This window comes from Ceratina calcarata, unplaced genomic scaffold, assembly GCF_001652005.2.
Source record: "Ceratina calcarata isolate Rehan_Ccalc_2016 unplaced genomic scaffold, ASM165200v1 scaffold78.2, whole genome shotgun sequence".
Lineage (NCBI taxonomy): Eukaryota > Metazoa > Arthropoda > Insecta > Hymenoptera > Apidae > Ceratina > Ceratina calcarata.
The window spans coordinates 3,162,276-3,178,417 of NW_017179105.1; the positions used below are offsets into that span (position 1 = coordinate 3,162,276).

The 16,142-nt window shown below is 49.9% G+C and overlaps 4 protein-coding genes across 6 annotated transcripts in view; 2 read left to right on the forward strand and 2 right to left on the reverse strand.

Moving 5' to 3' along the window:
* The first annotated feature begins 36 nt into the window (after nt 1-36).
* On the forward strand, nt 37-4,079 carry LOC108630845 (glutamate receptor U1). The gene is made up of 10 exons (XM_018034374.2): nt 37-1,028; nt 1,088-1,171; nt 1,249-1,554; nt 1,629-1,735; nt 2,482-2,652; nt 2,738-2,976; nt 3,059-3,273; nt 3,336-3,592; nt 3,681-3,753; nt 3,831-4,079. Exons 1-10 carry the CDS (start codon nt 576-578, stop codon nt 3,981-3,983), a joined length of 2,058 nt encoding a protein of 685 aa, XP_017889863.1. The 5' UTR covers nt 37-575; the 3' UTR covers nt 3,984-4,079.
* Tsf1 (transferrin 1) lies at nt 4,060-7,000 on the reverse strand. The gene is made up of 9 exons (XM_018034373.2): nt 6,838-7,000; nt 6,488-6,714; nt 6,074-6,377; nt 5,673-6,013; nt 5,341-5,591; nt 5,043-5,278; nt 4,694-4,973; nt 4,312-4,621; nt 4,060-4,249 (listed from the first exon to the last, which is right to left on the reverse strand). The coding sequence occupies exons 1-9, from the start codon at nt 6,926-6,928 to the stop codon at nt 4,163-4,165; spliced, it is 2,127 nt and encodes a 708-aa protein (XP_017889862.1). The 5' UTR covers nt 6,929-7,000; the 3' UTR covers nt 4,060-4,162.
* Nucleotides 7,001-7,492: 492 nt separating this feature from the next.
* Nucleotides 7,493-14,670, reverse strand: LOC113465032 (uncharacterized). Its single transcript, XM_026818265.1, has 16 exons — nt 14,582-14,670; nt 14,335-14,515; nt 13,967-14,235; nt 13,457-13,805; nt 13,018-13,348; nt 12,682-12,950; nt 12,382-12,612; nt 12,047-12,312; nt 11,777-11,978; nt 11,258-11,604; nt 11,022-11,175; nt 10,676-10,950; nt 10,332-10,513; nt 9,660-10,258; nt 8,258-8,677; nt 7,493-8,105 (listed from the first exon to the last, which is right to left on the reverse strand). The coding sequence occupies exons 1-16, from the start codon at nt 14,605-14,607 to the stop codon at nt 7,731-7,733; spliced, it is 4,476 nt and encodes a 1,491-aa protein (XP_026674066.1). The 5' UTR covers nt 14,608-14,670; the 3' UTR covers nt 7,493-7,730.
* The window catches only part of LOC108630568 (uncharacterized), a 3,842-nt gene continuing 2,162 nt past the window's right edge, over nt 14,463-16,142 (forward strand). For 2 of the 3 annotated variants that reach the window (XM_026818255.1, XM_018033917.2), the window contains exon 1: nt 14,463-15,672. In XM_026818255.1, the coding sequence (XP_026674056.1) occupies nt 15,087-15,672 (586 nt within the window). In that variant the 5' untranslated portion in view covers nt 14,463-15,086. The remainder of the gene's footprint in view (nt 15,673-16,142) is intronic. The other variant, XM_026818256.1, reaches the window with a different exon arrangement.

Consider the following 16,142-nt stretch of genomic DNA (forward strand, 5'->3'; position numbering starts at 1 on the left):
TTGGCCACGCGCGTAAAACGCTTGTCAGTTTTACCTTTTATGGTCTTTAATCGGCGCTTATCGCGACACGTTAGTCAACCTTCGTTATCTATGAGACTAAGGAGCGAAGGAGACGACACCTGTTTAGAATATCTAAGGCGTAGCTAATTAACAATTTCTTTGAAAACAACAAGTCGGTTACCCTCGTTTATTTATCGTTCTTCTCTCGTTCGTTTATTTTATTATTATTTTTCGTCGAACCGTCCTCGACTGTTCGTCTCGAGGAGGTGGAACGATTCGCTCGGGGACATTCGTGACGTTTCTCGTTTGCCTTTAAGAACTGGACAACGATGTTTGCTGAGTTTGGTAAACATCGAATTCGGTTCGAATCGGTCACGCGAACGAATCGGTCACGCGAACGTATCGGTCGTGTAACCGTACGCTCGCGTATGCACGATCCAATGTAGTTTACGAACGAATCACGATCGATGCTGGAGTATATGTAACTTTGTTGTGGTTTCGCGAAAAGTGGTTAAGGCTAGGCAACTATCGACGCGGATCATCAGATCCGATTGCCCGATAAAACGTAGAGTCACATGCACGGGGGTAGTTCAGATGGTGTTCTCGAGATCAGTCGCGCTGGACGAGAGAAGAAGAGTCGAGGTTCGGGAGAAACCGCTTCGACGAGAATGCCTCGATGGGAATCTCGCGCGATGACGTTGCTCCTGGGGTTGCTGTTCGTATCGAAGAGGCTCGTCGTAGCCGAGGAGTCTCTTCTCGTGAGGCCCATCCAAGTTTATGAGGGCCTGATCAAGGGTGTTCACGATTACTTCAACAACACCTGTATAATACTCTTTCACGGGGCGACGAAGTTGGTCAAAATGGAGGGTGAGCGAACAGGCGAGGCTACTGCATCTCTACAGCTCACGGTTCCCCGACGCGTTCCGGGACTGAGAGAAATGGAACGTCTGTTGGCGTTGCAGAGATACTTAAGCGGCTCCCTGTCCGTTCGGACCGCGATCATGGATTTCCACATGTTCGAGACGCGAGTAGGTCGAACGACTCGTCCGTAGAACCGCTCGATCCCAACCAGAGTCTGTCGTTTCAGGTCGGGAAGACATATCATCACATTAAGAGGCCGTTGTTCGTGCTGTTGAACGATCTCGACGACATCAGGGATCAGTTTGCTTCGGTAAGTATAGCGAGGATTGCGAGTGAACCGTATGAGCGGGTCCGATAGGCATGGGAAAAGGAAGGATACGATGACAGGTCTCGAAGTGGATCGCGATGGCCTATCCGACGTGGCTGCTGTTCCTGAGGGACGACACCGCGCCCGAGCAGTTCCTGGCGAACGTTTACGTGCCGTTCGACTGCGTTCTACTGGTCGCTCGCAGGGACACTGAGGGAAGAGGCGAGGTGGTTCGGGACATGTACCGGATCGGTAACGAGAATCATTTGAGATCGATGAGGTTTGGCGCGTGGGACCCGGCTCGCGGCTTCCAGGGACCCACGCTCGGATTGTATCAACGCAGGCGCGATCTCCACGGGCATAATATAAGAGTCGTTTCCGTGCAGGTGAGTCGCCGCGTAACCCTTTTCGAAGATCGAAGCTTTGGGAGACAGCGGTATTTCATTCTGTTTCACGGCAGGATCCTCCGGTCTCGCGGATTCTCCGGGATGAGGATAGTCAAGCGTATGGTATCGGCGGGTTTTTCGGCGAGGTGATACAACTGCTGCAAGAAGGAATGAATTGCACGTCAGTGTAACGTCGCGCGTTTAGATCGAACGAAAACGGGCGGTGGACTCCTGCCTGTTTCACGCGGACGATCCCTTGTCCTCTTCGGGCGCCGGGACGTCCGTCGTCGATGACGGCGTCACGTCGTTCATCCTTTTCTGTCTCTTCCTGTCGCACTCGTCCTCCAATTCGCTTTCGGCCTTTCTCTTGACTCCGCGTTCGCGAATCTCTTTCAATTGCCTGGCAGTTTCTCTCCGAAAGTACTCGTCTTGACTGGCAGCAGACTTCTCTTCCCACCAATTCCTTTTTCTACCGTCGCCGCTGCGTCGATATCTCTCGTAGTTACGCCGGGAGACCATTGTGGTACCGCGCCATAACGCCGAGCATCTATGCGTTACACGTTACTCAGCTGAAGCAACTTCCCGGGAATATCGTGATAAAGAAGTATTGCATCGTCGAAGGGCTAGGGAAAGAAGGGTTAAAACGCGTTTCAAATCACGTATGCACCTACGGTGAGGCACCTCTTCTGGGAGTGACTGGGAGTTCTAAGCATCGCGTTAACCCTCGAAACATTCTCGCCGAAGCGGTGGAAATGGACAGCCGGAGTCTCGGTGGTAGGACGTAGGCAGGAGTCCTCGTTCTCCGTTACGCACTCGATGGGACTGACGATCGAGCATCGCGAGATCGTTCTCGATCGTGTCGCTGACAACTTCGCGAGGGGATCGAGCAACGATCTCGGGTTTCCTGATTGCCGATGTCGATTACAGATTCAGTTTCACGGAGGCCAAGTCGTGGGGCGTTAGACAGCGCAATGGCTCGTGGACGGGTTCGATCGGAATGCTGGTGGAGAACCAGGCCGACCTCGCGGCCACCGAATTGATGATGACGTCCGACCGGCTGGACGTCGTTAAATTCACCACTCCCGTCTATTCGACGAAGTAAGCTTCGAAAGATGGAATTTCAGAGATAAATAAATAATCCGCGTAATATACGTTTGTCATAACGAGATAACACGCGGTTCAGATGTCGGGTTTTCATCAAGAGACCGGATACCACAGCCGTGAAATGGAACGCGTACTTTGCGCCGTTCGCCGTGAACATATGGAACGCGCTCGGGTCAATGATCATACTCGTAGGGTTGATGATAGCCGGAATGGACGCGTTCTCGAAGAAATCGGAATGGGTACCAGCGGAAGAAGCCAGGACCCCAGTCAGAATATCAGACATTGTATTCCACGTGTTCGGCGTGTTCTGCGGGCAGGGTGAGTGCTCCGTTCAGGTGTTCGTCTTACTTCTTTGATCAGAGTTTGGTCCTCGGTTTTTTAACGAGACGTTCCGAAACAGGCATGGAACCGTCGTCGTCGGATTCTGTACGCTTGGTTCACTTGAGCGTTCATTTGATGGCCGTAGTCGTTCTCGCAGCCTATTCCGCGGCGTTGATCAGTTACTTAGCAATCAAGACGTTCGTAATGCCGTTCACTACGATGCAGGGTTTACTGGACGACGGTAGTTATCGATTCGCGGTGGTCGGCGATTCCGCGGATTTCAGTTTCTTCGAGGTAAATTCTGTTCGACAGGGAAGAAAGACGGGATATAAAGTAGCATCGGTTCTCGCCGACAGAACACCACTGACCCTGTGCTCAGCATCATGTTTGAGCAATTGCTGACGTTCGAGTTCGATCTGCCGGTGAATTATCTCGACGGCTTGACGCGAGTCTGTCGGCAGGACAAGTACGCGTTCATGACTCTGGACAACATGGCTTCTGTGCTGCAAGGAGACGTCGAATGCTTTTTGGAACCTCTGGACACGATGATGCAAACCACGATAGCAATGGCAGTGCCGATGCACAGTCCCTACCGCGGGATCATAGACACCAAGTGAGCGTTTTTATATTCGATAGGAAATTATGTCGTTATACGAACAGAAACTGTTAGTTCAAATTCGATTCTTCTCTTCGTTTTCCAGCATTCTTCTGCTCCGCGACAGCGGCATTCTTCAGCGGCTGCTAAAGCTAGAATGGTCGAGGAACGCGAATCGGGTAAGTGGCCGGAAATTGCAGCTACGCAGTCGCGTGTTCAATTGATCGTTCATTCAGCGAGCCTCGAACCGTTTCAGGCTAAATCCGGATGGACCTCGGTAGAGCTAGAAGACGCGACGCCGTTGCTCGTTCTCATGCTCGGCGCTTTCGTAGTCACCATGCTGGTGTTGCTGGCGGAATACATGGTCGCTCGAAATCGCGAACAGCGGCGGCGACCGGATGCGAACTGAATGACCATAATTCCCCGCGAGTACTCGTAATTTGTCATGGGTAGTTGAATCGAAAGCGAGAAAGAAGAAGGATAAATAAAGCTGCGAGAACGTTTATTGCTTCGTTATTGTTCCAAGTAAAAAATCTCGAGAAAAAGCTTCTTTTAACTAAAGCTTATCTGGCTCTGAAAATCGGCGGTTTAGATTCCGTAATTATTCTGCGTGTCCTGCCATGCGTTCCACTTGTCCCAGGACTTGTCCACGGACACGAAATTCTTCACGCCGTCCTGAAATTCGAACGAGTTCATTAAAATCGGCATCAAACGCGTGCAACGCAGATCGTGCGTACCCTGAAGAGAACGTTGGTACGGCCGCTCCATTCGCCGAACAGGTTCAGGATATCGGGCTTCTTCGAGAAGAAGCTGCTGGCGGCCAACGCGCCGTGCGTAAGCTCTTCCAAAGCGTTCGCGGTTTTAGCGCCAGAGCTGACGATCACTCTCGGTGGTTCCAGACCCAAATTACATCTTTGCCACTCGTCGATCTTCGCCACACCGCCGTCCGGGCAGAGCAGCTGCAGTTCAGATTTCGCCGGTTCAGAGAGGTTCGCCAACGCGGGCATCGGGAGGAACGCGACGTCTCCCTTCCCGGCTAGCAAACAGCTGGATGCATCGAAACGTAGATTGAACGATTTGTCACTGCGGTGATTCATACGACAGATTCGCTTTACTCACGCGAGGGCTCCCTCTCCGCCTCTGTAGGCCTCCGCCTCGTTCGGCTTACATTTGGTCGCGGCTCGGACCCGATCGTCGTTAGCCGCGATGCTTCCAACGCATTGCTGGCACAGTTTCGAGTCCACTGGAGCTCCAGGGGCGCACGATCCCGAGAAAAGAGTCTCCAAATCGTTTTCCGAGTTGATCAAACCCTTTTTCTTCAGGATGTACACCGGCGCCAACCAACCGGCGAAGTCTCCCTTGTATCCACTGTGGCAGGACTTCTTTCCTCTCAGATCCTCTGAAACGCGAACTCGCAAATTAAAACGCGATGCGATTCGAGAATCGATGGAACGTGAATGAACGTTACCTAGTTTGTTCATCGAAGAGGACTTCTTAATAACCGCCACCGCTGGCCTCTCGCTGAGACTGGTTGATCCCGGCCCGTACGATTCCGCGACTATCGGCGTCGTGTTCAATTCTTGATTCGCGCGGAGAACCGAGCCCCCCTCGATGACGGCCAAGTCCGCGTCTCCGTCCTTGATAGATTGCAAGCAGCTCTCCTTGTTCTTTTGCAATAGACATTCCAACTTCGGTCTCACCTCTCTGATAAAATATCAATAATAAGAGACGTAACAAAGCGATATCGTTTCTCGTTCGTTAACTACCTCGAGAAGGCTGCTCTCGATATGACTTGACACTTCTCGAGAGCTTCTTGGCTCCAGACGCACCAACGCGCTTTCTTGCCAACGGCACCGGAGTCCCTTTCGATCACGTCCAAGTACTTCGAGTTTATCAGATGATTTTCTGGGAGGATTGGCGGTGCAGCAACAGCCAGAGTCTTCTCGTCTAATAGCATGATGTCCTTCCACCAATCCGCCTTCTCCTCTTCGCCCAGTTTTCCCAGATCCGTTAATTCCTGCACGTTTCATTTCGTATAAAATTACTGAAAGCCTCCCACGAAGCGATTCGTTCTCCGTTCGTCCAACGCGATACACACCTTTTGAACCGCCTCCACGTCCTTCACGGCTTCGTTGGTCATGTATCCTTGCCAAGGCCTGGCAGCCCAGGTGCACGGTTTCGTGGTCGCGTCAATCGGTACCTTGGTACCATCGGGGCAGAAGTATCGGAAATCGGCTGGGTTCTCCGTGCTCGGAACCGCTGGCGACACTCCGACGGGCAGTCCGAAGAATCGTTTCACGTAGATCACTTTCGTCCAGGCGACTTCGCCTCCGTTATGCGCGAGACATCGTAACGCTCCTTCATACCCGGAGTAGATATCTGGGTAGTCGCAGACGTCGGGCTTCTCACATAGAGCGCACATGTTCGAATACGTTTCCTCTGTAAAAACAAATTTCTCTTTCGATTCACGATCCGGTCACTCCCTCGCTCGACGCTTACTCAGTCTGCGATTGATCGCCGGATCCTGGGACCACTTTCCGACCAAGCATCCCTTCGAGAAGAGAGAACTCAATGCTCGTAACTCGTTCTCGCGCGCCGAGTACTCCGGATCGTGCAAATTCTGCAGTACGCCCATCGCGGTCAGTTTCGTGATCGGTATCTTGTAGCCTACGTTACGACCCACGCCCGTGTGACACGATTTCAACCCTCGCAATCCTTGCACGTTGTCTATCTTCAGGTCCTTGTGGATCACCGCTACGGCCTCGTACCGGTACGGAGCCATCGGTTCCTCCTTCGTTCTTATCTACAAATACATTTCCGCGATGGAACATGTATATACATATGCATCTTTGAATCCGAATTCGTATTGCTTCACTGTGACTAGTCATTCTGTATGACGAAAATCGTCTCTACCTGCTCGACGACGCTGTACCCTGCGCTGGAGGCTAGCTCGTTCTTCGCCGCTAGGTACATGTCCTCCGGGTCGACGGCTACCACGTCGGCTTCCTTCCTACCGACCTTCTCGATGCATTCGTAACGATCGCGACCGACGACGCATGATACAGGGATTCCTTTGACGGCCGAGTCTTTGATCATGTTCGCGCAGTCCTTCCAATACACGCTGGGGACGCAGATTGTAACTGTGGCAACCAGGGTAAATCAGAGTTTAAACGCTGTACGCTCGACTCATTGGATTTTAGTTTAACATGAACATAGACGGTCGTGTGCACTTCGGGCCAAAATGCGACGAGTCGGGTACTTACAGATTCTGCCGGAACCGTCTTTAGCCGCGGCGGCGAGTAGCACCGCGTTCGCGACGAACGCGAAAATCACGCCGGTCGAGACGAGTCCCATTGTCACGTTGAAAAAATCGCGGAAAAACTGTAAGAGTCGATCGTCGGATGGACTCTGTCGAGCGGCTACACGATCATCCTTATATATATAGGAACGGCTTTTTCCTCATCGTGCATAGTACCTGGAGGGAGGCATTAAACGCGGATAGGCGACACGACCTCGTCGGGATTATCGCTTTCTCTCTTTCTCCTCATATGTCGGATCCCCTCTGCTGGTATCTCAGGTAAACGCATCTGCGTATGCGTTCGTGCATGCGAATTCGTTAAAAAGTTTCTTAGCTCCTCCTCTCATCTCCCAGGACGTTCGCTATTAAAAATCGTAGCTTCGGTAGCCATGTTTACCGATTGGTCGATCGCGACACCGGCCTCAGTGACCTGTGATTCCCCACGCGGATAATCTTCAAGGTCTCGATCGAGCGATCATTTGAAAACGAAAACAACTGCACCGATAACCCCACTGCATTCATCGATAGTCACTATATTTACCACGGGATTAACGCTACACCGATTTATTATAATAAAACGAGTGACTGTATCATTTACTTCGCTATATAAGGACAGGAGGAAAAGATAAAATATGTTCCAGGAAAGTCCAGAACCGGGAAACACAAACCGCGACCCACGAGACCTGATCGTGCTTGCAAATAGATACTAATGAGATACTGTTAGAAATTATGTTTCTTATTTCACAGATTGATATGTTGGAGGGTCAGATATCATTCTTTTTGATAAGAAATTTTTTAATACAGTGCAATTTATTCTATGATACATACATACATATGTGTAATAGAAAGAGCGATTATTCAAAAGCGAAATCTTAAAGTCGGATAAGTTCTAAGTTTGGAAACTTCTAAGTAATTCTCTAGGATGGATAACTGGAGCAAGTTATGGCGAAGCCGTCGCGCGAGACACGCCTTTCGCTTTATGGCTCGCATTTTCCTTCGTCGAAACACGTTAATCCTTCTACGAAAAGGATCACGCGTCGCGACGGACAGATCGTCTCTCTCGACCCTCGCGCGGGCAATGCGCTCTTCCAACTCCGCGTTCTTTCTACGCCAATATTTGATCTCGTCTGCCAGTTTGCCTTTTTTCCGTTCGATCGCGTCGGGAACCCACGGCATGAGAGTTTTTTCTTTCTCTTGGAAAGATTCCAGGGATTCTCGCAGGACTCTAGTAACCTAAAGACGAACGAATGTTTATTTATTTATTTATTGCGAGGATTAAAAATACAGGAAGGAATATAAACGAGTGGGAGAATTGAAGTAGTAGATTTTACGAACAATCAAACCGCCGTCAACAGTTTATATCCGAGTACAAAGGAAACTCGTACCTTGACGGCATCTAATTCCTTCAACAGCTCGCTTAGATGACAGAGTCTCGTTTTGGCTCGAGCGTGACGCCATTCCTCTAGGGAAACGATATCTCCGACATTCGCGAGTCGACGTTCCGACACAGACCTTTGTCTCTCGGCTTCCGCAATCGCGGTAATCACAGCGCGCAACTCCTCGCGCGGGATAAGAACAGCGTCTTGGCAGTCGGTACGCGGACAGCCCTCGATCCTCACTTGGACCTGCTCCGCTTTTAGAACCAACGCGACTTCCTGCTCGTCCGTGAAATCTGTCAAGGCCGCTTCCATCCGCTCGATCGTCTGTCTGTGTCGCTTGACCGTAGCTCGAGCGATCGTGCACGCGTTTCGTAGGAACGCCAGGCTCTGCTCAGCTTCCGCTAGTTCAATCGCGCGTGTTTTTACCTTTTCGAGGAAGTGATTTATTTTTTTAAAGGAGTCAAAGGATTCTGATTCTAAGAATAGGTGAGACGCTCACTTTTATTTCGGCGTCCAGCTTGAGCCGTCTGTGACGGCACAGGTTGTGCCAATGGCTCGGTTCCAAGCGCAAGGACAAGTCCAGCGTAGCGTCCAGCTCGTTCATCGCTCGCAAGTAGCTGAGACACTCGGGAGACAAGATCTCGGAGGTTTTCTCTTCTACCACGCACTCCGCTAATTCGGCTAGAAACGCGACGGACGTGCAGTAAGCAGCGGCGAGCATCTTCGGCCTCTTACGATACTGTCGAACCAGATACTCCGCTGTTGACGGTTTCAGCTCGGAGCATTCTGCTCGAAACTTAGCCTCCAGGGTTTTATCTCGTTTGCACGCGTTCTCGTAGCTGAGCTTCGACTCGCTCAGTTCCGTCTCAAATCGATCGCACTCCTCGGTCAAACTCCGCACTCTTTCCGTCGCGGGTACCAGTTTCGATTCGACGGTGCCACGAATTTCGCGGTTCGCCTGGACGATTCTCCGGTGACGGAGGATCGCTCGTACTTTGAACAGCACCTGCGAGAGAGTCGACTGCTCGACTCGTACCTTCTCCGTGGCTAAATTCTTCAACTTGTCGTCGAAATTTCTTAGACTTTGAAAGAAATCCTCTGAAATCGAGATCGATTCATCACGGAGGATAATAACAATTAGATTGCAGATTTGAATGAACAACGATTCTACCTCTAATTCGTTCTATCTCAGTTTCGAGCAGCGTCCTATACTCTTCCCGAGCGGCTTCTTGGGCATGAATCTTTTTATCGTACGACTCGATCGCGCGAATATCTTCCTCCGTGTAATTGGAAGGATCTTTCAAATCGAGACAGTCCGGCTTTGGAACGCTTTTCTTTGCATTGTCTTGCAATCTGTGAAAGGCTACTATTTACAGTCGAATATTCTAAGAATAGGTGAGACGCTCACTTTTATTTCGGCGTCCAGCTTGAGCCGTCTGTGACGGCACAGGTTGTGCCAATGGCTCGGTTCCAAGCGCAAGGACAAGTCCAGCGTAGCGTCCAGCTCGTTCATCGCTCGCAAGTAGCTGAGACACTCGGGAGACAAGATCTCGGAGGTTTTCTCTTCTACCACGCACTCCGCTAATTCGGCTAGAAACGCGACGGACGTGCAGTAAGCAGCGGCGAGCATCTTCGGCCTCTTACGATACTGTCGAACCAGATACTCCGCTGTTGACGGTTTCAGCTCGGAGCATTCTGCTCGAAACTTAGCCTCCAGGGTTTTATCTCGTTTGCACGCGTTCTCGTAGCTGAGCTTCGACTCGCTCAGTTCCGTCTCAAATCGATCGCACTCCTCGGTCAAACTCCGCACTCTTTCCGTCGCGGGTACCAGTTTCGATTCGACGGTGCCACGAATTTCGCGGTTCGCCTGGACGATTCTCCGGTGACGGAGGATCGCTCGTACTTTGAACAGCACCTGCGAGAGAGTCGACTGCTCGACTCGTACCTTCTCCGTGGCTAAATTCTTCAACTTGTCGTCGAAATTTCTTAGACTTTGAAAGAAATCCTCTGAAATCGAGATCGATTCATCACGGAGGATAGTAACAATTAGATTGCAGATTTGAATGAACAACGATTCTACCTCTAATTCGTTCTATCTCAGTTTCGAGCAGCGTCCTATACTCTTCCCGAGCGGCTTCTTGGGCATGAATCTTTTTATCGTACGACTCGATCGCGCGAATATCTTCCTCCGTGTAATTGGAAGGATCTTTCAAATCGAGACAGTCCGGCTTTGGAACGCTTTTCTTTGCATTGTCTTGCAATCTGTGAAAGGCTACTATTTACAGTCGAATGCAAAACAAAATATCAAAAGCTGAATGCATGTTTCGGTGTTCAAACGATAAGAGAAATGAAACAGATTTTCTAAACTGATACGATAGATATTTTATTTTGTATAAGAGAACCAGAATTAATCAGATGCAGTACCTAAGTTCCAACACCCCATCCATCATTCGTTCGAGCGTCTGTCGATAAAAATCGTCTTTCTCTTCGACAGCTTCTTCGCATTCTCTAGATCGCATTTGATCGACCGATTCATCGGAGCTCTGAACGAATTCGTCCCAGGCTACTTCGCCCGGAGTTACCAACAATTTCGAGCTCGCGTCGATGTTAAAAGTGTGTTTCAATTCCTCGATCAGGCGACTCGTTTCCTTCGCGCGCTCCCGCGCAACCTTCGTCTCCCTCCTCTTCGTGGATTGCATCTTTCCGGTAATAGCAATGTTTTATAGTTTACATAAAAAAGTTATTTAGTTTGTGCGCGTTTAAGGCTGACCTCATCAAAACGTTCATTGAACGCTACTTTCGATTCTCGCTCACGCTGTCCCGCGATAGCGCACGCTTCGAGAACATCGACGAAGCCACGGCACGGAGGATTCTCGACCTCGACTCGCATCGCCTGTTCCCTCTCCTCCTCTTCGTTCTCTAGTCTATGCGGTACAACGAAAAACGAACGAGATCCCAATCTCTTCCTTTCTGGGAGAACAGGTATACGCTTTAGTGCTTAATTACCTGGACACCGATTCCTTCATCTCGACGGAGAATCGACACCAAGCCGTAAAGCTTTCCTCGGACGGTTCAAGTTTTACGAGGGGATAGTTGGTGACTTCAGTCCGACCGAAGAAAGGGGAGATCGTTTTCGGTCGAACCAGCAGGGGATCCAAAAATCGTTTACGCAGGTAATCGGAGGACCGATCGAGACGCGCGATCCTCTCCTCGGCGTTTCTCAAAAACGCTTCTTCTTGGGATTTACATTCGGCTATTTTACGTTCTCGCGTTTCTCGATCGAGATCGAACGCGGAAACTGGAAGTCGGATCTCCGATGGGAGCGTCTCGTTCAGATCGAGTAACTTCTTCACCTGATCCAAACATCGATTCTTTTTTTTACTCGTCGCAATTAATTCAAACTCCAGTCTATTGAATGGAAACTTTTAAATTCTATGAGAGCTACAGTTTATGGCAGATAATGAAATTAGAATTTGTAAGGCGGATCGTTTAAGGAGAGAATCATGAAAGGGGTATTGTTTTCACCCGATGCTTTAAGTGGTCCCAGTCGTCGAGAATTGCAAGCCTCGTCGCGACAGCTTGTTTTTCCTCGGCCATTGACCGTCGTCGCATCGTCGTTTCTATCCACGTTTCCCAGCCCTCCTCCGCGTCCTCCTCTTCGAAACGGGCGGGAATATTCCATCGCGCGAAACTCGTCGACTTCGAACTGGCTCCTCGCCCGACCGTCCTGATCCCAGCGAATTAATCGAGCAGCGAGAAAAGAAAATAGATGAAAATCGTCGAGAGGAAACAAACCGGTATGGCAGCTTGCTGGCGATCAGGTCTCCGTTTCTGCCGAGAGAGACTATCGCGTCGTCGGCGAGCACCGCGCAACGGACGCCTCCTTCGTCGCGATGATGTGCGACGAACAAGGCGAGCACTCGCCGTGGATCAGCGAGATCCCTGAGAACGACTAGCCCATCGCGACCATAGGTCAGCAGCAACGATTCGTAAATCTGGACCTCGATTCCTTTCATTTGATGCAACGACGGTAGAGCCTCTGAGAGGGAAGCTAGATTCTCCTATGAGACGAAGTTATGTCGGATTGCTCTGACGATTTTTGGATCTTCGCCGTTACTAATGATCGATACCTTCAACTCTATTCGATGCAGCTGTTTCGTCAAATATGGAATTCCTATTAGTCGCATCTTTCCTCCGTAATGAATACTTTCAAAGGAAGATGGTAACTCCGTCACGCGTTCTCGCACTGGATCAGAGAATCGACAAGAGTAAACCGCGATTTCGTTCCCGGTTCGGGAATCCCCGCAGAGGACTAAGGCTCTCGCACTTTGTTCCGTCTCGTAAATCAGAAAGTCGATCACCTGACGCAAATATTTGTAATGAGACGGTATCTGTCGCATATCTCGAAAGAGAACGGACTGTAGGCTCACTCTTTTCTCGACGTCCAGCCAAGCCATGACTTTCATCGACGTTTCGATGCCGAGTAGCAATAGAAACAGTCTCCCCAACGGGGTAGCCGCAACCCCGAGAAGTCGGCCACCCTCGGAGAACTTGACGAGATTGAACGGTTCTCGTTGAAGGTGAGCGCAGCCAGTGATCTTCGGAAAACGAGGCGTGGATGCGTCCACAAGAACGCAATTTCCTGTGACGCTGCAGCACGCTAGTATCGGTAACACCGGATGGAAATTCGAATGACTAACTGAAACGTATTTCAACGTAGAATACTTCGTAAATCCCAGACGAGAAAATCTCTTTCCCTTGCCGACCTTTTCCGTGATGAGATAACCGTTTCGTTTGGGACACGAGATCTCCTGTGGCTGCCTCGAGAATCGTCAGACAGTCGGTTCGATCCAAAGCTCCTAAGTGAAAATCGGACAAACGTCCGAGGACCTCGTAGTTCGCTCGATCCTTCCTTGACAGAAACTCGATGCGAGGAGAACGAAGTACGTGCATTTCATAGAGATCGCCGTTTTCACCGAGAATCACGATTCGACCTCGCCGCGAGTCGCTCTCCGCGTGCCTCGGGTACGACGGCAACGAGTGAGTCCAAATCGGCGTCCATTCGTCGTTACGACTCTTTCGTTGGTTTTTATAAAACTAGAAGCTTGAAGTTCTCAGTGTCCGCGGATTAATTCCATTGCTTTTAATTATTGTAATACACCGCGAATCTGAGTCGTTATTTTATGAACTGGTGAACGAACCTACCGTGGCTCGAACGTCGTTGTCCGATAAGGATTCCACGATTATCACTCCCTCCTTTTGAGCAATCAGCATGAGTTTACTCGACAAACGATCCTCGTCGGCTTTGACGATTGTCCGAACGCGACAATTGTCGTCCTCTTGTCTGTCGAAATCGACCGACCAAACATTGCGAAGCTCGTCGCAGCAGAACAGAGTTCCATCGGGAGACCAAGTACAAGAGATGAGCGACGCTTCATCCGTTTCGATCGGAAACAGACGGGTAGTTCTCGAGCACGTTAAGATCCGATGCACGGATAATACGCGAGTCGATGCCGTGAATCGAGATACCAGATAGGGTGAATCGTTCGAACACCTGTAAGCTTTGTATTCGTATCATCCGATCATACGGTGTCACCGTGACGATAAAGCTGTGATACCCAGCCGTACAACGTTTATCTGTCTAATTTGATCGTAGTAACAAACGAAAGTAATACCATTATTATCTACCCGATGCGATAGATTCTGTTTACTCACGCGATTCGCGTGACGGCTACGTCGAACGTAGCAGGATCTCCCGCGATCGTCGTCAGCCGTTCGCCGGTTCTCCATCGCCAAAGCGTCAGCTGAAAGTCCGGAAAAGTTGCTTGCCCGACGAGATACTCCGTACCGGCGAACGCGCAACACAGATACCCGATCGCTTTTTCACTCTCTGCGCATCGACTGATTCTTCGCATCGTCGGATAAGCGAATACCGAGACTCGGGGATTAGATCTTCTCTCGACCACGGAGAAGATCGGTGCCAGCTTATGACATTCATAATAATCGATTCAATACCCTTTTCATATGAGATGAGAAACGAGTCGACGTTTATGATTCAAGAAACGAGAGGGAATTCAGCTCACCGTCAATCCTGCTAAACAGGAGACTCCGTCTCCTCTTTCGTCGTCTGCGAATCGTTCGATCCGCGTTTTCCAATTCCCACCTTTCGTCGGTTCGTGAAAACGAAGATGTATACCTGAGGCCATCGCTATAGCGTCTCGACCTACGAACGCGAACTTCCGACAGTTTCCAAATTTTATCCACCTGCGTGGAACAATATCGTTGTCACGATTAAGATAGAAACGCGTATCTAGTAGACGAAACACTTACGACGTTTCGACGTTTACGAACGGCATGATATACGCGTTAATTAAAAGCGGATCGAGTCCCAGATGGCCCGTTTATTCGCGTTGCCCAGGAACCAAACCACGAGGCATCGATCGAGTTTCCCTTTCCGTGAACGCGTCGGCACGCGCCGTGACCGATTTCCAAGTGTGCCAGTGGATCGGGTGTATCGTGGGAGGTTCGACGGAACCGTTATTGGAAGATCGGGCGTCGCATAACGATTGCATCGGACCCGCCCGGTCCCGATCCAAAGGCGAGAACAATCGTCGAATACAGAGCTCTAGGACGACCGTTACGCGTTTAATATGCTCCGCGACGAGTCGTTTATGTTTCGTTCGAGGGGCCAAGAAGCCTCGAAGGAAAACAGGCTTCAATGTTCCCTTGCTCGTCGAATCGTTCTCACTCGAAAACTCCGAGCTTCGCGAATCATTACGAAAAATCGTTTCCAAACGACGCGTTTCTATCTTAATCGAGCTACGAGCAGTGAGCGATGATCTCAAAGAATAGGACGAGTCCGCGAGGGTTTCGCGTTCTCGCGTCGCTGTTCTTCATCATCGGAATCGCATCCGCGAGTTCAAAGTCCGCGAACAATACCACGATCGTTCGGGCCAAACCGAGCGAAGACGGGGCATCTCTTCTGCCGATGGAAGCGCGAAATTCGGAAGTGCTGATCGATGCTCCGTCGACGAAACCATTGACGAAGATCGTCGGTCCGACGACACGGAACGGAGACAGCTATCTGGAAGCTCTGAAGCACTCTCGAACCAGCACGGATCCGCGCGAAGGGATCGTACCTTCTAGCGGACAGACGCCGATCAAGTCTGGATCGTTTCAACGGAGGAAAGAAGGACCAGTGTTCGTCGCCTCCTCGCGTGTTCAGAACGAGCCCGACCGGGACGGATATTCTATGGTTCCAAGCGATTCGTACACGTTACCGAGTCGAACGTCGTCTCCTAGAATTACTTACGGACCACCGGTGCAGCAACCCCCTCGGCCCGTTTACGGGCCAGCTTTCAACGATTATCCTTCTTCGGATCACGGTTCCTACTTACCGCCCCATCAAGGTGAGGGGAGAGGTATCGTATTAAAAGCCCAATTATCTCGGCAATTCTAATTCAAAAAACCATAACTAGATTTTTATGCACCTATGAAAGAAGTGTGTTGAATTTTGAACAGTGCATTCGATATGCAGGAGCGTGGAACTATTGTAAGCCAAGTGGGTGCCATGACATTTAAGGATGTATTGGCTATACAGTCGATCCCAAAAGTTTATGTACTTTAGAAACGCATTTTTTAAAAAGAAATCAGACGTCGGAAGAACATTGCTAATAATAAACAACAAAAAAAAATTTTCGATTTTTCCGAGATTTTTCCAAGGGGTATCCCTTCAATTTCTTCCAAATTTTCGTTTTTGGCCAATAACTCCCAAACCGTTGGACATACGGAAAAATTGCATATGACCTTTCTTGTAGAGGACGACGAGATCTACAATTTCTGAATAAAATTTCGCTAGCATCAGTAGTTAACGAGTAATTTGCAAAAAACT